The sequence below is a fragment of the Platichthys flesus genome, chromosome 17 (genome assembly GCF_949316205.1).
Source record: "Platichthys flesus chromosome 17, fPlaFle2.1, whole genome shotgun sequence".
Taxonomy (NCBI): domain Eukaryota; kingdom Metazoa; phylum Chordata; class Actinopteri; order Pleuronectiformes; family Pleuronectidae; genus Platichthys; species Platichthys flesus.
This window is the reverse complement of record NC_084961.1, coordinates 6,733,909-6,753,760: the sequence shown is the minus strand read 5'-3', so window position 1 is coordinate 6,753,760 and position 19,852 is coordinate 6,733,909. Positions and strand designations below refer to the sequence as shown.

General features: G+C 39.6%; 3 protein-coding genes across 3 annotated transcripts; 2 read left to right on the top strand and 1 right to left on the bottom strand.

Annotated features, from left to right (window-relative positions):
- Positions 1–333: 333 nt before the first annotated feature.
- On the top strand, positions 334–2,297 carry LOC133972418 (cilia- and flagella-associated protein 20). Its single transcript, XM_062409869.1, has 6 exons — positions 334–663; positions 1,221–1,300; positions 1,413–1,524; positions 1,686–1,874; positions 1,965–2,078; positions 2,181–2,297. Exons 1-6 carry the CDS (start codon positions 580–582, stop codon positions 2,184–2,186), a joined length of 585 nt encoding a protein of 194 aa, XP_062265853.1. The 5' UTR covers positions 334–579; the 3' UTR covers positions 2,187–2,297.
- Positions 2,298–3,533: 1,236 nt separating this feature from the next.
- On the top strand, positions 3,534–6,131 carry LOC133972719 (cilia- and flagella-associated protein 20-like). The gene is made up of 6 exons (XM_062410287.1): positions 3,534–3,623; positions 4,485–4,564; positions 4,664–4,775; positions 5,099–5,287; positions 5,418–5,525; positions 6,096–6,131. The coding sequence occupies exons 1-6, from the start codon at positions 3,540–3,542 to the stop codon at positions 6,129–6,131; spliced, it is 609 nt and encodes a 202-aa protein (XP_062266271.1). The 5' UTR covers positions 3,534–3,539.
- On the bottom strand, positions 5,849–19,499 carry dgat1a (diacylglycerol O-acyltransferase 1a). The gene is made up of 17 exons (XM_062409966.1): positions 19,106–19,499; positions 17,482–17,569; positions 12,863–12,903; positions 12,595–12,680; positions 12,258–12,310; positions 11,666–11,771; positions 11,234–11,362; positions 10,646–10,720; positions 10,442–10,545; positions 10,281–10,319; positions 9,923–9,964; positions 9,685–9,729; positions 9,174–9,286; positions 8,924–8,989; positions 8,634–8,721; positions 8,211–8,273; positions 5,849–8,091 (listed from the first exon to the last, which is right to left on the bottom strand). Exons 1-17 carry the CDS (start codon positions 19,387–19,389, stop codon positions 7,945–7,947), a joined length of 1,569 nt encoding a protein of 522 aa, XP_062265950.1. The 5' UTR covers positions 19,390–19,499; the 3' UTR covers positions 5,849–7,944.
- Between the last annotated feature and the right edge of the window lie 353 nt (positions 19,500–19,852).

The following is a 19,852-nucleotide window of genomic DNA, read 5'->3' as shown; positions in this document are numbered from 1 at the left end:
ATCTATCTATCATTCCATCCATCCATCTTTCCATCTATCCACATATCTATCTATCTATCTATCTATATATATATCTGTCTATATATCTATCTATCTATCTGAACAGCTCTTTGTATTTAACTGTATTCTACCTCCAACTTTTAGATACTAATGTTTAATACTAATACTAATAAGTAGTAATTCGTTTCAATTTATCAAAGTATTTATGAACGTATTAATTCTTCTCTCTTTCCACTTGTTGCACGCGGCTCACGTTCCAGCATTATGTTACTAAGGCAACCGGGGTGGGTCCCGGATATAGAGTCGAGGTGAAACAGAGACCGAGCGATTCTGTTCCTCAGCAACAGTCAACTAACGGAGCGGGGCCTCCACTTCATGCCTCCGGGAACAGAACCGTGTGACCGTCACGAGCTGAACGGACTCCGAAGGTTCTTGTGCTTTTCTCTATTGAACCGGAACTTCTGTGGATCTCCTGCAGCGGAACGGATTGTCTAGTTCCCCACGGAGGCGGTAGCGTTGGGAACGGAAACCTAGACTGTACACAACAGTGTTGGTGGATTCGAACGACGAACACGGACCATGTTTAAAAACACGTTCCAGAGCGGGTTCCTCTCTATCTTGTACAGCATCGGCAGCAAACCTCTGCAGATCTGGGACAAAAAGGTGAGTGACACCCCTGGAGCCGACCACCCACTTCCGTAGCATCGCGTGCTAATGCTAACTAGGTGGTCGTGTTTTAAAGATTGATCATGTTTACGGCTCAGCATCATCTGTGGTGTAATATACGTCATAGATCAAGTGTCCCTGTGTTATTGTCAGGTTAATGTAATGTGAGAGAAGATATTCTGCTCCAGATAAGCACGACAAATATATATATTTTATATTTTAGAATGAATAGTGAATTATGTATTTTGTTTTAATTAAAACAAAATGGATTCACACTAGCTTCATCATCCTGTCAACATCTAATAATGGATTTTAGCAGCTGGCATATAGTATGATCAGCTGATCTGTTACATTAAAACACAACAATTAATCATATAAATATAGTTGTTATAGGCAATAACAGCAGGATCTCTTTCATAGTTCAAAACAAACTGTTTGTTTTTTTATTGATAAGAATCCAGTTGAGAGATGTTGAGAGGGCTCTTTAACTAGAGAGAAACGCATGATGTCTGCTTATAAAAATCATTAAATATCACACATTTCTCTGTTCTCAGGTGAGGAATGGGCACATCAAACGAATCACCGACAATGATATTCACTCCCTGGTGTTGGAAGTTGAAGGGACTAACGTCAGGTGAGTTTGTGTGTGTGTGTGTGTGTTTAACTCATCTCTCAGCTCAGGTCAACTTGTGTTCACCTCCTTATTCTTCCCCTGTCTCACCCTCTTACCTCCCTGACCCCTACAGCACCACCTACATCACGTGTCCCGCAGACCCGAAGAAGACACTGGGCATCAAGCTTCCTTTTCTGGTCATGATCATAAAGAACCTCAAAAAGTATTTCACTTTTGAGGTCCAGGTGGGGAAATCACACGTGTATGCAACTTCACCACTAGATGTCACTAGATTCTACAAGCTGAACCTTTAAACCCAGGAATGATTTATATTCTGAGTTTTGTCCCTCGTAGTGCTGGGATTCGTGGTTACTCATTCTTTCTCGCCCATCTCTGCAACTCTCAGGTGTTGGATGATAAAAATGTCCGGAGACGTTTTCGGGCGAGTAACTACCAGAGCACGACACGAGTGAAGCCGTTCATCTGCACCATGCCCATGAGGCTGGATGACGGGTGGAATCAGATCCAGTTCAACCTGTCGGACTTCACCAGGAGGGCGTATGGAACGAATTATATTGAGACGCTGCGTGTACAGGTCAGTGCGGAGACAGAAGAGGACGAATGAGATGCTACTTCAACTGATGAGCCTGTTCTGTTGCTAATGTCTAATGTGTTCTTCTCTCAGATCCACGCAAACTGTCGCATAAGAAGGGTGTATTTCTCCGACAGACTATACTCTGAGGACGAACTCCCTGCAGAGTTTAAACTTTATCTGCCTGTCCAGAATCCGAAGGCCAAGGTGAGACATGCCCCTCCACACGCAGTCAAATATCTCTACATGTGGTACAATGATCATATTTGATATATGTCTAACACTCGTCTGTTTTTGTGTGTGCTGCAGCAATAGACCTTCTCCACCTGCATCGCTACCTGTTTGATGAAATTTGTAATATAGTAATTTTGGAGCTTGAGTTCTGAGTGATTTCTTGTGTTCTCTGCTCAATAAAGTTTTTTCAATAACTGTTGTCAATTCATCCTTCTCCTAGTTTCTGCTGCAGTTATTGCGAGAACTCGTGATAGCGTAGCGAAACTTGTTTTACTAGTTAACATTAACGCTTTAGTAGAACTTTTGAGCCCCATGAATATGAACATTTCCTAACACATCAATTGTATTTTTCCCATCTCCGTCATCAGAAGAGAGCAAATATCACCTGGAACTTGAGATAAAACATAACTTATCATAATGGAAAAAAAATATTGGTCTAATGACACTGCCCTGAGGAGTACCATGTCCCACCATAAACGTTCCTGATAAAGCGGTCCCAACTCTTAATTGAATAAACCTATCAGATAAAAAGTCTGTGATCAGTTATAAATGTCCCACCTGTTTTCCTGTGTGTGTATGTCACCAACTCCTTACACATATTATCTTAATTACCATCTTATTGCATATTATATATTATATAGCAGCATGCAATCAACTCACAGCCAGTGTTAGCAAGGCTTGTGGAAAACGCCACACAGCAGGTTGGTTGGAACATGGTCTTACAAATAAGCTGCTGTCTTGTCAATATTTATTTATACAGTTAGATTTGTTGCTATACTCAAATAAAATACCCATATGGACATCTTTCCATTCATCCATGCTATAAATAGAAAAATATATCCAGATAGATAATAAATAATAGATATTGACACATATATATTTATTCATTAAGATATCCCTTTGAGTTATTCTTTTTGCCTGAAATCCACCCAGTTATTGTCTTTGAATAAATAGTTTTATTGTTGCTAATTTCACTGAAATCCTAGTGAAACAAAGAATATATGTTTTGGGAAATGAAGTAAGTGATTGCCTTTTTATATAGAATTATTTGCATTGTGTTTTAGATGAAGTTTCCGTTGCCATATAATATGCTAATACGCTAAACTTTTCACAGATGTGATGTCATTGATATTGGCCTATAGTTCATTGCCTGTAGTTCAATTTCCTATAGTTCCTTGGATTTGTTTGTCTTAATCTTTTTCTTCTCTGCTCTAAACATAGAAAAAGGTAAAGAAGGTGGGTTATCCTTTGATGTAGAACCTATGATCGGACCATTTACCTTTATGAAGGATGATGCGGTTATACACTTTAATGTTGGTTGCCAATAAACCCGGCATCAAACAGACGCAGATTTAGAATCCCAGATAAGTGATAGTGTTAGGAGCAGAAATTTGATCTATAAACGAATAGTTTTTCCAAACACAAACACAGAAGATGTTTAAAAGCACGTTTCAGAGTGGATTCCTCTCCATCCTTTACAGCATCGGCAGCAAACCTCTGAAGATCTGGGACAAACAGGTGACTGAAAGCCTCTAGCCGACCACTGGCTGCCTTACTATGACATGCTAACTAGCTGCTTGTGTTTGGGTCTTAATTTTTGGATGTTTGATCAGCATTTTCTGTGGTGTGAAATCTAATGAAGTCAGTGTTCAGGCAGCTGACTGAGGTGGAAGTTGTAAAGTTTAAAGCAATTGTCAGATGTATGTGAGTGAAGCTTTTCTGCCACAGTAACAGACAAAAATAAAAAAAGTATTTGATAGAAACTTTATAACTTAAACCTGAGTTTGAGAACAAAACTTCAACAAAAAGTTTATAGCCAGAAAGCTCCTGTAAATAGAGTAGGGTACACTGAGAGACAGAAGGCATAGTTGTAAAGCCAATTAGTTTATTATAAATAATAATATTAATACAAATAATGATTATGAAAATGTCATTTTTTTAAAGACAATTTACAGTCAAGTCCTGTAAATAGTCCTGTAAATAGAGTAGGGTACACTGAGAGACAGAAGGCATAGTTGTAAAGCCAATTAGTTTATTATAAATAATAATATTAATACAAATAATGATTATGAAAATGTCATTTTTTTAAAGACAATTTACAGTCAAATAAAAAAACTTTAAAGCTTTATCTTCATCATATGACTGACTCCACCCACATCAGCATCTGAACTGTAGCCCGACTTATAATTAACATAATACACTGAAGATCCTCAAATATGTCCTGTGTACATCTGTCCTGCTGTTTATTGTTGTCATACAGATATAATCTGCTGCAAGCTAATATCTGTTGAATGATGGAGATAGGGCTCTTTTCCAAGTGAGAAACAGGTGAGTTATCTATATTAAACCATAAAATGTCATATATTTATATGTTTATAGGTGAAAAATGGCAGAGTTGAGAGAATCACGGACGAGGACATTAACTCTTCGGTGTTGGAAGTTATAGGGCTAAACGTCTGGTGAGTTTGTGTGTTAAACTCATCCCTCAGATCAAGTTGTGTAATCACACTTACTGTATCTTCCCCTGTCTCACCCTCTTAACTCTCTGACCCCTACAGCACCACATTCATCACGTGTCCCTCAGACCCCAAGAGCACACTGGGCATCAAGCTTCCTTTTATGGTCATGATCATAAAGAACCTCAAAAAGTATTTCACTTTTGAGGTCCAGGTGAGGAAATCACACGTGTATTTCTTAAAGGTTCAGAGTGTAACATTTTTGTGAAAGGGCTCTTTTCGCCGAAATTGAATCTAAAATAATCCTAATGATGTTTTTCAGTACTGTGTGATCTTCTATATTGAACGAATGGGGCCTTTGTAGAGGGTGAGGTGAGGGGTATTCAGCTGCAAAATTCAACTTCACCACTAGATGTCACTAGATTCTACAACCTGAACCTTTAAACCCAGGAATGATGTTTTACACAGTTTTTTTTCTTTATGGTGTCAGGAGTCCTCACTCATTCAGGCTTTCTCCACCATATTTGCAACTCTCAGGTGTTGGATGATCATAATATCCGGCGGCGTTTTCGGGCGAGTAACTATCGGACCTCAACAAACGTGGCGCCCTTCATCTGCACCATGCCCCTAAAGCTGGACGATGGGTGGAATCAGATTCAGTTCAACCTGTCGGACTTCACCTCGAGGGCGTATGGAACAAATTATGTCGAGACGCAGCGTGTACAGGTCAGTGCAGAGACAGAGGAGGAACGAGCTCTCTTCAGATGCTACTTTTACTGACTGTACAATCTTCCAATTAAATATTTATGACTGTGTTGTCTTTCTGGTGCTAATGTCGAATGTATTTTTCTCTCAGATCCACGCAAACTGTCGCATTAGGAGGGTGTATTTCTCTGACAAACTGTACTCCGAGGATGAACTCCCAGCAGAGTTCAAACTTAATGTCAAAAATACGAGGGCCAAGGTGAGACATGCACCTCCGTGCACAGACAAATGTCTCCAAGGTCGTTACTCATGCAGATGGTTGTCTAATATCCGTCTGTTTGTGTGTTTCCTTCTTGCAGTAGTAAACCTTCTCCACCTCTCGTCTTCTACTTGCTCCATTCTCCTCCTCCTGATGAAATTCAACACTATGCAGTGCAATGAGTTTTGAGTGCTGTCTTGTGTTGCTCTCTGCACATACAAGTATTTTATGGACTTCTGTTGCAGTTTTCAATGCATTGTTGATAAATGATAATAGCACCTGATATTTTTGGCAATAGAATCAAAGACAAATAGACAAGTTCATTCATCAAATATAAATGATCTTTATCCAATAACACAAATAATTTAAAATAAAAAGCTGTGGAAATTATTTTCATCCCCAAAAGACATAATCTTTGTTTCACTTTGGATTTCAGTTAAAGGTATCAAGAAATAAACAATACATTCCAAGACAAGAACTAGGTTCATTACAGGCAAATAAAATAACACAAAAAGGCAATCTGGCTAAAATGTTGATAACCACACCTCAATGGACATTTCCTACGTTAAGCTCAACTCAGCATTCGGTCGCTTGTATTTCCATTGACAAGAAATCTCATGAAAACCTAAAAGCAAGGCAGAGTTGAAAGTAAACAACTCAGGAAATTCATTTTCCATATGAGGATCATGCAAAAAAAATAAATAATCCTGTATTCCATATTTCTTTTGTAAGTTTGAGACTGTTTACGGAATAATGTCAATTTAACTGAGATGGAAAATGTCTAGTAAAGTCAGTCATTTCCCAGCGTATGTTTCACTCTTCATTGTTTCTTTCCTCCCAATTAACAAGAACGCACTGAGCCATGATATTTATATTGTGTGGAAAAAGTTTCCCAGACAGCAGCTTGTTAATACAGAAATCAAAAGACTGAACAAACCTCCTGTGCTCACTGCTGCTCACAGAACATACACAAAATCACATGTTGGCAGAAGTGTCTCCGACTTAGAAGATATTAAAGCTGCCATTTGTGCACTGAAATACCTCTAATCTCATTTATAGATTTACACACAACTCTTTAAAAAACAAAGCTACATCAGCATGATATCAAGTCGAAAAGTAAAAATTTAAAAGGTTTGTATTGCTTAAGGGTTAGAATAAGCTTGGAGCAGAATTTGAAATAAGGACAGGAAGCTGTAAGTAGTTTAACGAATACACCTTACATACAAATGTATTGTGAATCTGCTACAGAGAAAAGAAATCGTTCCTTTTGAAGTATTTGGCTTCTTTGTTGTTTCTACAACAAACTGTTGGTCAATATATTTTTTCTGATGGTTTTAAAGCGACAGGCACTTATAATTTTCAACAAGGAATGTGATAAGTGTTTTCTCAACAAGGGAAAAACCTGGGAAACATTTTCAGGAAATTAAAAGTCTGATTTTAAAATGTACACCCAGATCTCACTTAGTGTTTAACAGATTAAAATTTGAAATAAAATAACGCTACACCTTTATCAACCTTTTTGTGGCGAGATTCAGATCGGCAACGATGTCAGGCTCTAGTATCTTTAGCTCTTACATAAACTCAAGCAAGAAAATCAACTATATATGTTTACTTTAAAACAAATTGAATTAATAAAAAAAAAAACTAGGATGGTACAGAACGTACAATTATATTAAAACAACAAATTTTCCTCAGACAAACCAATAACATGTATAGAAATCTATTGCTTTGAGAGCATGCATCTCTTTAAAGTGCAAAACAACATCCATTGGTTCAGATCAGTAAAATGCATAATTCACATTAAACAAAAGACATAAATAATAAGTTGAAGATGACACAATACAACAAATCAAAAGTATAATATAAAATATTTGGCACATAAAATCCGATCATGCCAAGGTGTATAACACATGTGTAGCATGTTACACAAAAAACTTTTATAAACCTTTTTTTTGGTGAGGGGTCCTTTCTTCACATTTTCTTGCAAATCTTTTCAATATAAATATCTGTGATACTGATATGACTGCTTTGGATCGAAGAGCGGGATGTGTGTGTCTGTGTGCGTGTGTGTATGTATATATATATATACATTTGCACATATATATACACAGATTAAAACTCTGACTGTAGTCATTGTTAAAAGCAGAAGTAGGACAGGCTCATTCCACTAACCTGCATCGTCGACCACCAATATCTGCAACTTGGGGAAAACTTAGAAAAACGCATTTGCTTCTGTTTTTGAAAGAATCATACGTGGGATCAATTCCAATAACAGAAATACAAATGTCTTCCCACTATAAGTTCAAAGTTTAAACATCCTGATGAGAGCTGGTCGTGATGGTGGGTGTATTAACACTGGAGGCTGACCACCGCGTTGTCGTTCCAAAGCTTAGCAGAGCATGTGTGCATGGATCCAGTTCTATGTGCTGCTGTCGTAATGAATGACGTAGTAGTCATGGACATACATCAGCACAGCGACAGGCTGGCCAATGATGAGGGAGATCCACACGGCCGCGTTTCCATAGATCCCATTTAGGAAGCGACCCACAAACCAAGCCAGAGGAACCTGCAGAGGTCAAGGCTGAGAGTTCAAAATGAGCTTGTGTACAGGTTTGTGTAACAGTGCGGGGGAGCAGGGGAGAGAAGGTGAACAACAGATATAAGTGACAGTTCAACGTGTCTCACCTGAGCCATCATTCCCATAAAGGCCCAGCATCTGAACATCTTCAGAGGAACACTCATCAGGTACTGAAGAGGAAAGACAGAACAACAAGGATTTTTATCATAACAAGTGATTTGCAAATGTATTAAAATGTATGCTTGAGGGTAAAGAAGATACACAATCAAAACTCTAATACAATCTTTTTATTTTTTATGCTTTAGGAGTAAATATGTGAATTTCATTCAACAGGAAGGAACTTTGAGGATGTCAGTCACATATTAATTTACATATCACTCATGTTAAATTAAATTAACATTTTCCGAGTTTCTACTGATTAAAAAAATTCTCTACAACAGACACTTTAATGCACAGATATTAAGTACAGTATAAATGAAAATCAAACTGTCCCAAAAGGAGTAATGTTGTTAGTGTTGTTGTGGATTTACCTCGTGGAAGAAGGCTGACACCAGGAAGACTGCGGTTTGAGCCAGAAACTTGTTGACCCCCTTCCTCAACATTGGCTTATAGAAGTGTCTGGAACACACACAGACACATAGACCAGCTCATAAATCATGCTGATCATTATCTCTTCAATCTTGAGGGCCTGTCACCCCTGTGTGTATCCACTGTTTGGCTTTTTACCTCGAAGATAAGGTGCTGCAGAAAATCTATTACAGCAACGGACAACTTTAACATCGATCAAGGTGTCAGTGTTGAAAAATAAAACTCTGCTCACCTGAGACACCACTTGTGTACTGGGATGTTCCAGTTGGACCAGAAGTAGGTGACAGTCTCCGAGTTCCTACAATGAACAAGAAATGCAGAGATTGAGAAAGCTACCTTTATTTAATACATGAGTGACACATGGTTCGCGCACATGCATAATCGTTTGCATATGCGCATTTAAGATTAAGTAATGCAAAAATATATCTACCAAATTACTGACAAACGGACAAATACTTCTACTGTACGGAGCCTGTACTCACCACCAGTCCCTGTAGAACTCTCTGTCTCCAAACTGCATCAGCTCTGCCACAAAGTTCATAGATGAGTGGAAAAACCAATAGAAGAATATTAACCATATCAGATGGTTAGGGACCTGGGAGAGGAGGAGGCGAGGGAGAGGGGAGGAGGAGAATATGAGGAAGAGGGAGAAGAGAGTGGGCGAAATCAGGGCAAGATGTGTGGGTGTGTTCCCATGTTGCTACTCCTATCAGATATACACCTTAACTTTCCATTTTGACAGGCCAAGTGATCAAATAATAAACTGACTTTACAGTGCTCTCTTTTAGTCTTAACTGCTACTTTAATCAAATTCATACAGCGTCTCTCTATAACTTATATACTCCACACACATGTTCATTAGAAGACGCTCAACCTCCTGAGCCACAGGTGTGAAGTGCTGTATCTTTATTTACCTCAACATATGTCTCTTGTTATTTAAAGTCATGAAAGTTCATGGATGTTTGTCCCGTTCGACCCTGTCGTGATACTCACTGCTAATTTCAGCAGGCGCTCCACCATCCGAGAAAAGTCCATCTCCTGAGAGACACAAGAATATAACGTGTCATCTTTAAGAAATTGCAGTTGCAGTGTTTAGCGTCTTTATGTTTTATTGTAGATACTGAGAAAATGTCCGATTTCAACTAAGGCCAGAGGTTGTTAGCAGGGCTGCAGTAAAGGCGTATATATTGACAACATATCGGGGTTAAGGGTGAGTTTATACAGTACTCACCTGGAATGGTTTCATTGAGTTCTGTATAGTGGGAACCATCCACTGAAAGACACACATTTCAATGAGTTAATGTTGTTTAAATGTGAAAAGACTTTGATTCAAGTAGTTTTTTTGTTTTTACATTTTTATTTCATTGTTTTGCTAATGATATGATTTGCTATCTCTACATTTATATTTCAATTTGTGAAGCATCTTGCTCCTCTGGTTTGAAAAGTTGCTTCAGGAATAAAGTTTGTTATTCTTTATTATTAAAGCTTTATTGTGTGTGTGTGTGTGCATGCGTGTGTGTTTGTTTGTGTGTGTGATGTAGATTTTGAATGAATGTCTGTGTTGTGTGTAATATAAACATTGTACATACCTGCTGTATCAATCCCACCAACAGCTGCATGAAAAAAAGCTGCAAGAAAGAGCGAGTTATGATTGAAACAAAATATGCATGCAAGTCAGTTCATATCGTATCGCTAACTGTGATGGTGAGTGTGGGTGTGTGTTTCTGTGTGTGTGTGTTTTCCCTCTCACCATTTCAAAAAGTCTCCTCATCAGGAACCTCTTACGTATTCGTGGTGACCGTGGGAAGTTGAGCTGGTAGCAGAGAGTCGGGGCAAACACAAAGTAGTACATGTCTGAAGACAAACAAACAAATAGAGTATTAATAAAGTTCCTTATTGAAATGTTTCATTATAAACTGGGCACTTCATGCTTGTGCAGGCGTCATGGCGTCACCTCTGTGGGTGAGGTTGCCTGGGTAGGAGACATGGGTGTGAACTGCTGAACCATTGGACTGAGCCACAGACGGACCTGAGAAACACACAAATACAGACTGTAACCAACTGCACTCTCATGAGCTAACTCTCTATTGATTCTCATTCCGATATTTTTCCACAATTGTTCCTGAATTTTTATAATGGAATTTTAAGTGTAATTCATGTGATGTCTAGACAGGAAGTCGGCATGTTTCAATCAGTATCTGTTTGTTTGAAACTGAGTGTGTTTTGGCCTAAAACCTGAAGTTTACCACTAGGTGGTAGTAACAGTCCAGAAAAGTCAAACTATCTTTTCTTTGATTTATTCACAGGCTCATGAGCAGTGTGTAGGCCTCGGTTGACATGATTCAACATTTGCTGTGTGTGTGTGTGTGTGTGAGAGTGTGTGTGTGTGTGTGTGTGTGCGTGCGTGTGTGTGTGTGTGTGTGTGTGTGCGTGTGTGTGTGTGTGTGTGTGTGTGTGTGTCTGTGTGTGTGTGTGTGTGTGTGTGTGTGTGTGTGTGTGTGTCTGTGTGTGTGTGTGTGTGTGTGTGTGTGTGTCTACTTACATGAGTAGGATCGTGTCAGTCTTTTGGCTTTGGCTTGTCTGATTTCTCTACACCACCTGTTGGTGTCTTGGTAGGAGTACAGCTTGAGTAACAGCACTGTGTAAACACCTAGGGACAGGACGCCACCCACTGACACGTACACACACACACATATACACACACACACACACACACACACACACACACACACACACACACACACACACACACACACACACACACAAACACCACACAAACAGGGCCATTGACTAAGAGCAATAAAATAAAGATGAAAGGGCATCACTTTACATCTCTTATCATTTGATTGGCATTTCTGAAGCAACTGACACACATTTTTGACTGAGCATCAACATATGCATATTATCACTCTCATGAAATATGCTTTACATGTATATGTCATATAAGAAGTCTCCTGTATTTATTTATATGTACCTGGGGTGATGGAGGTCAAAAGGAGCACTGTGGCTGAAGGAACGATCAACAATGACGTCAGGTTAATAACGTGAAGGATCAGTCCTGTTGTTTTGGAGATGGTGCCCTGAGGAGATGAATGAAGGAGTTGATAAAGGAGTTAAAATCAAAGTTTCTTCACTGTGCAACACGAGGACTCAGATTTCTTTCAAATATAATACTGCATCTGTTTTATAATCTAATCTGGATCAGCATTGTTGTCCATATCAAGGTTAAGAGCATGTATAAAAAGTGCAGGTGCTGGAATGTGGAATTTAAATTGTTGACTTAAGGAAAGGTACACGATTGAAAAACAGGCCTACACATTCTCTTACAGCTCATCTGACTGTGCAGCCGTAGTTTTGAGCAAATCCCAGAACAAATATTATTATACTGCCAATGTTTGGTCTTTTGGAGACAAACAAAGATGGAGTCCAGGTTTACAGCATTTCTATCAGCAGAGTTCAAACATGTTTGTGAATTGGAGGAATAGGTCAACTTTTGCAGTGTCCATAATGGTTGAAATTTGATCACACTATGCAAATAAAGTATGAAAATCCCTGTGGAGACTCACCACAGCCAGACGTCTCTCTGTGTACAGAGCGGCTAGGATGAACACATTTGATGCTGAAACACAGAACATTGAATCTTTTTTATTTTGATACTACAGCAACACAAACTGATGATGTTAAGTTAAGTGGAAATAATGTCAGGGGTCAACCTTCTGTGAGCAGGTAAAAGGTCAAATAATCGGTTCTATCGTACACAGGGAACAAAGTTAATCTGATTAACTAGATGTAAGTAAATGTGATAAGGACACAGCACTTGTTTGGTCGGCTCAACATGAACGGGCTCAAAGGCATTCACAATATGTTTACATAATATTAACGTAGTAAAACAAAGGTCTGTACCAATGATCAGGCAAGCTGCTGGCCAGCTATAGGGGTCCTTTAAGAAGAGAGACACCACCTGGATAGGGTCGACCAAGATGCCATATCTGGATGGGGAGAGGGTTAGGGTTAGAGAAGTTAAGTTATTGATCCCACAAGGCATTATTTTAAAAATAGTACAGTCACAATAAGTTTTGAGGGGTTCAGATAAATGTTTATTATTAAATTGTTATGTTGTGTGTCGGTACGAGTTTGGCGGAGTCGGGTAATGGTTCAGCTGCGTACTCACTTTATAATGTTCTCCAAGAAGAGACGTGCATTACTCAGCACCTGGAAGGAACGACACGAGAGCCACAAGAGAATCATTCACAGTCACAACTACAATCATACGAGAAACATTTTAAATAGAATTACCTGTTTACCGTTTATATCTCAAGCAGTTGCAGGGTTGAGATATAAAAAACATTTTTGTGAGGCCATCGTTACTTTAACCTTTGACCTCCCAGATCTAATCAGTTAATCTGAGAGTCTAAGTCAAAATGTGTGTCAAATCTGAAAGGACTCATGAGGAGTTCACATGAGTTGCTTTTAAACTTTTAGCCGTCTGTAGGTATATAACATGCTTGAGTGTAAGGTTGTCATGTAAGTGGCCATTCACTGAATCTGGCCTTTGTTTACAGGCTGAAAATGCTTAGTTATAAATCTGGCTAATCATTTTCTTTGCACACAGCTCAGCTCCTGATTAATCAGATCAGCAGATTTAAATGTCTTGAACAGGAATAGGAACAGTCTGGTGCCTTTGGAACAGTTAAAACATGTAAGAAAGCTTATAGGGGAGAGGGACACTTGCAGTATAAAAGCTACATAATGAGCGGTGTCTGTTTGTTTCTGATATGAAGATCAGATGAGCTTCCTGTCTAAACTTAGCCACACGTTCCTGTTACCAATCAACTTCGATTCCTGTTCCAGCCTGCTGCTGCTCGCTCTGTTGAAAAGTTTATTATTATATTATGTTTTATAGTTCAAGGTCCCGGCTCCAGCTTTATCGCAGCCATCAATTATCTGAGCTCACACTGATCGGCACTCAACATACAAAGAGGCAACATGCATGTGTGTGGTATATACACATTTCTGAGATAAATTTTATGGCAGTAAAGTTTATGAGTATAAGACACAGTGCAGATAATGACGACACAGATACATGAGAAGGTTGTTGTTGCACACTAGTCTGCCAAGGCTCCTCAGCGATGTGATTTTTAATCCAACTATGAATGTCGCCTGCACCACAGAGCGTAACCTTCAGCGTGGACACGAGAGCAGCGGCACGTATAACATTGCAAAGTCTAACTGTGCAATATTCAAAATGGCAAAACTGTGCCTGTTCTTTCATCCCCGTTCAGGGGAGGGTCAGAGTTCAAAGTTCAGAGCAGCACACAGGGAGTTGGCAGGAGTTAAGTTTCTTGCTCAAAGACACGTCGGCAGGGGGTAAATGAAGGGAACCCAGGCTGTGTGGCTGAAGAGGCATTTCTGTCCAGTGCTAAACTATTTGCTGCTGTTAAGAAAGCTGTATGAAAATTATTTAAAAGTCTGTATTATCCATTGTATTTATAAAACTGTTGTTTACGTAGGTTCCTTTGTGTTAAGAAGTATGAACGTAACATGCACAGAGACAACTGTGACCTGCTTGCTTAGTTTGTGGTCAAATCTCAATCAGTTTGAGGTCAAATCTCAGTCTCAATTTTTCTTTTCTTTCTTGAGTCCTTTTTTACAGCATTAAATGCAAAGATTAGGATAACCATAACTTGAGTTCAACATCTCGTAACATATAAATCTCTTGATTTTTATTCAAACAATATTTCCTGTACTAACAATTCAACATACAGTATATATGCACATCCCATAAATTGCATCTGTGAATATGCAACCGCACTGATATGATTGTATCAGAAAAAGTTTCACATTTTGTTGAAGACCTTCATATCCAATCGCTCATATAGACTCATAATCTAAAAAATATTGGAGAAAGACCAAGAAAACAAACAATTCATTTTCACATCGTCGGCTCTAAGAGTCTTGTTTCATGGGCTGAAACTGAACTGCAGCTGGCTGTGTGAAGATCTTGCTGAGGTCATTTCGGCTCGACACATGGTCCATTTGGCCGAACACCAGGAGGATCAGTGATATGAAGCTGCAGTAGCACCAGTGGTTTGCATCCTGGGATGATTTATGTCTTACCGAGGATCAACACCGTGTCGTATTAAAAATATCTGCTAATCTAGGTCAAACTGAACCATGTGCAGCTCTTGTAGATATGAAGGGATCATTCTAAGCAGATGAAAAATACAATGCTTCTCAATTTCAATGATTATACACTAATGAAAAGATAATGATGGATATTATAAATTCAATTTCTGCCAATAGATCCCTCAGATCAGGTTTAAGTAAAATTCCCTTGGTAACAAGTGGAAAAATCCCAGAGGCACAAAGCAGGAGTTTCTATTTCTTACACTCTAAGGTTGTGTATTAATTATAACTATGAGCAATATCTGTAAATATTCAGGCTGTAAAGAAGAAGGAGTTTAAATATCACGACTAATCTCTTATCTCGAGGGACATGCACTTGTGGGGCCGACATTTTGGTCCTGCTTATCAAGGACAAATTGAACATGCAAGCTTTAGTTGTGTCCAAACACTCACCCCCCCACGCAGACCCAGAAACACAAGACCCAGCGGTTCCACTCAAGCTCTTCTATTCCCAAAACTGTCTGACTCGGGCCCCTAGTGGCCACAGAGGGGAGAACGTGGTCGTCACAGAGATATAAACTTTCAAGGCTGAGATTAATCCTGTCAGAAAGCTGCAAAATTAGGCTTGATTCAATTAAAATCACCAAAAAATATATTACGATCACACTACCACATGTTCACAAACCTGCATGGGCTTTTGCATTTATTGTACGTCCACAAGCTCAGAACTAGCAAACAGAAACGTGCTCTATTTATAGTCGGATCCATTTCAAATTCAGTAGGATTGCGGCTAACAGGATATTTGGACCTATTCAAATAACTGGCACACATACATGACAAGCACCTCTCTCTGTAGTTCTGAGGCCACTCATTAACATAATGCATTTCCTGGCCCCTAACCTAGTTCTAGCCCTCAACCTAAAACCAGTCTTAACCCTCAAACAGCTGAAATGTCCTCGCAATGATTGTATTGAACCAAAATTGGCCCTCAAAACTACAGATAGACATGCGCAAACACACACAGACACGCACACACACACACAGACACAAAGTCACTGGTTCAGGGCAGGCAGTCTATATCTCTGAGGTTCCTTAATTTCCTTGAGGGACCTCGGACCCGGACACATGAGTGTTGCAACTTCATCTGAGACGGTGGGGTTCAGCATCTGATGCCAGATTGAAGCAGTCAAAATTACAATCTCACTTCTCCTGGAGTCTACAGTACATCCTGAAGCTCACCTATTCTCCTTTGCATCTGAAACAGTGTGGCTGATTATGTGAAGGAGCTATTTGGGGTTTATTTTTTTGTCATTACGAGTGAGCAGTTATTTTCTCCTTCTCTGATGCTGCTTGTAAGAGATTCCTCTGAGCTTGTCACAGCAAATATTTGTGAGCATGGACTGTTGTGGATTCTCATTCACCCTTGATACGCACGCAGGAGACAAAATGTCTACTCCTGAAGGGAGGGAAAGTTCATCTCACAAAGCCAACTGTAACCTGAGATCATGCTGAAGCTCATCAACCACATCGATCTGAATTGTAGAAATGTTAATTAACTGCCCTGACCACCAAAGTGCTTTAACAGCATTTCCAAGAGGGAAATTTCCAGGTAACCCAAACTGAACCCCGAAGCTGGATTATAAAGCAATAACTATCCCTTGCATTTCAATATGAGAAATGTCAAACAAGGACAAAACCAAACCAACTGCTGACTTACACATGTGGTTAATGTGCTGGTGTGAACTGTGACCACAAAAGCAAATTATCTGACTCCTCAGACTTAAACACACAGAGGCACACCACAAGCTTTCTGTGTCACATAAGGTCACTGTAATAGGTTGAACCAGTCCCGAGTCCCGGGAGGAAGTGGAGTTATACTGCCACTCTTGTGGCTAAAGCAGCCACCCAAAGACGCCCTGCAAGTTCAAGGGTGCTGTTGTGCGAAGCGGTGTTATATCCTGTGTGTTATATTTGTGTCTTTGTCAGCAGGTTACTCAAAAACAACTAACCTGGTTTACATGAAGTTTTATGGAGGGGTGTGGCATGACCTAAGAGGAACCCATCATGTTCTGGAGCAGATCAAAGAATTTGTTCACTTTGCTCTAGCAGAGATTTAGATGTCAGCGTTATTATTCCTTTCAGGTTTAGACTTGGTATTGGCTCTTGTGTGAAAGTTGACGAACCCAGAGAGTTAATTGTGGACTTAAACTTCTCTGGTGGTTTTTTAAGATATATTTTAAGGCGCATTTTTTCTCTGATGATATGACAGCAGAAGCATGATTTGGAGAGGACAACCATAAAGGCCTGATAAGGGCCGGAACAAAAACCAGCTGCAGGAGGAGTCAAGCCTCATTATGATTAATTACAGCAAAATCTCATGGAAAAAATAGTTTTCCTGATGACTTCTGGGTAGTTCCAGCTCTTTATCAACTTTCCTGCCTTTTCGCATAGTGAGGATCTCTGGAATTAAACTGGAAACTGTTTTTAAATCGGAGGTATATGTGAACAGATGGATGGAAGAATCAATACAGATGTATGAGTCGTTTCTAGTCTCATAACGAATAAACAATGTTCTGCCATGTCACAGTTTACATTGCTGGTGGAGTGCAGTTTTGGAATTCCCATTCCAGAACATGCTCCAGACTAAAAGCAAATTTTACTCACCAGCATGACCACACACCAGTTGAGGATTCCCCTGTAGTTGCTGTAGCCACTGGCCGAGCTCAAGAGAGACTCCTGCAGGACGTGACAGCTGCAGGAAAACACAGAGCGCACAGTTTTTTACTGAAGACCTCTGGGTTCCTGACCTTTGCATAATCACAACCTCAGGGATTAGATCTCTCTGCAAATTAGTAACTTCCAAACCTCAGTTAAGAAACACGGGACTGTTTGTTGAAATCAAAAATACTTAGAAATACCACTGTGAAGAAACCAGACGGATTGATTTAAAATTTAAGTGGTTTGATTTTGAGGAGGCTGTATAATTCATATCTTATACACAACATTGATTCAGCCAGGGAAGGTCAACTCATAAGTCACCATATCTTCTTAAATAGTACAAATTCACCAGTTTACATAATTTTATACATGACCTGACCGTCAAAGGGTCAATGAAGAAACCCTAAAGCTGGATTATTAAGCAATTTGTGAAGCAACTTTGTGTATTACATTTTATTGGAAATGAATGAATCACATGCTATTGCAGCAGACAATGACAAATTTTGCAAAATTTGGGTGAAAGGTATTTTACATTGGTAAAACTGAGGTTTGGCAAAAATATTTACACAACCATACGTGCCAAAGAGGAAAAAAGAGAGGAGACTACCAAAAAGGGAGAGGAGAGGAGGAAGGAAGGAAAGAATGTTATAGAAAGAAGTAGGGAGAATTAGAAAAGAAGTAGGAAAACTGAAATAATGACAAGTCAGAGGGAAGAGCTGACGGGTTCATTGAGCAAGATCAGCAGCAGAACGTGGAGATATAGACGTAGTCACATTATTGCAAAAGCACATGCCATTGTTGTTTGTCAGTAACCGTATAGTTCAGGAAGTGACGCTACTCATCTAGAGGTGAAAGGTCCAGTAGAATTACTACAACTGCTTAAATCAGCTTCTTGGGCCAGATCTTGCTCCAAAGTTATAGTTATAACAATATACGTAAGTTAAGTTACTAAAACAGAAAAATATGAAGGAAAAACTACTATAAATAGACACAAATTTTAATAGATGAAGTAGTATTGGAAATGACAAATGAGAAGCAAATATTGCACATTAATATATTACAGTACATGATAATAGTGGAGGTGATATCGCACATGAAATAATACAACTAACATAGCAAATTATATTAATATAACATAGAACATGCTAATGGGTATATAAATACACATGAAGTGCTATTGACATGAAATGATATTACACATTCAGGGATATTAAAGTGATATTAGAAATTAAATAGTATTGAATTGATATTATACCTTCAGGGATATTGAAGTGATATTAGAAATTAAATGGTATTGAAGTGATATTATACATTCAGGAATATTGAAGTGATATTAGAAATTAAATGGTATTGAAGTGATGTTACACATTCAGGGATATTGAAGTGATATTGCACATTAGCTTACAGCTCTTCCTTCTCTTTCCACGTGATACTAACCCTAAATCAAAAGCCACCACGGTTGCACTTGTCATCTCAGGACCGTTTAATCGCAGAGAAGCTAATTGGGGACAGATCTGTGAAACCTGAGAAATGGAGGAGAACTTGGTATTGTTATCAAATCCCTGTTTACCTGAGTCTCTCGTTGATGTCCTCCGCTGCACTCGTCTCTTTCCTCGGACTGTGCTGCCGGGACACATCTCTGCTGTCCCCCGCGTGTCCCTGCACCTCGTCCTCTGTTTTGGATTTAGCCGGATGCTGTCGAGGTTTGTCCCCCGCGTCGTGCACCTTGCTGCCGGTGGCTTGCCTCCCTGTCGCCGCTCCGCCGCCGCCGGCAGCAGCAGCAGCAGCAGCCCCGGAGATAGTCGTCCTCCTCCGGCGGGACACGGGCCCTCTCGCATCGGCTCTGTCGCTCATTCCTGCGGCTGCCGTCTCACATCTGCCCGCCTCTCATCGCTGCTCAGCCTGATATGAAGCGTGTGCCGCGCTGGGAGAGCCGGTGAGTCAGCGGTGACTCCGCTGGAGGAGCCTCCGCTCAAGGTGCAGTTTGACAGCAGGGTTGCCAGGTTTGCAAAAGTTTCCGGATCAGCTTCACAATACTGGGTCACCAAACCCCACTTCAATGAATATATATTTTTATTAAATATATAAAATGTATATATTGAGCTTTTGGGCACAAGAAAAGTCGGTTTCAGATACGTAGTATGGTGTATTTTATATACACTTGAAATTGCGTCATTGTTGCAGGACTATGACGTTACAACAACAATCGTGCCGGTGGAAAATCCCACAATTAATTACAAATCTTTTTTTATCTATGTTTTAATACATTTAGTATTAATACTCTTAAGGGGTCATGTGACAAAATCATTGCTTGCAG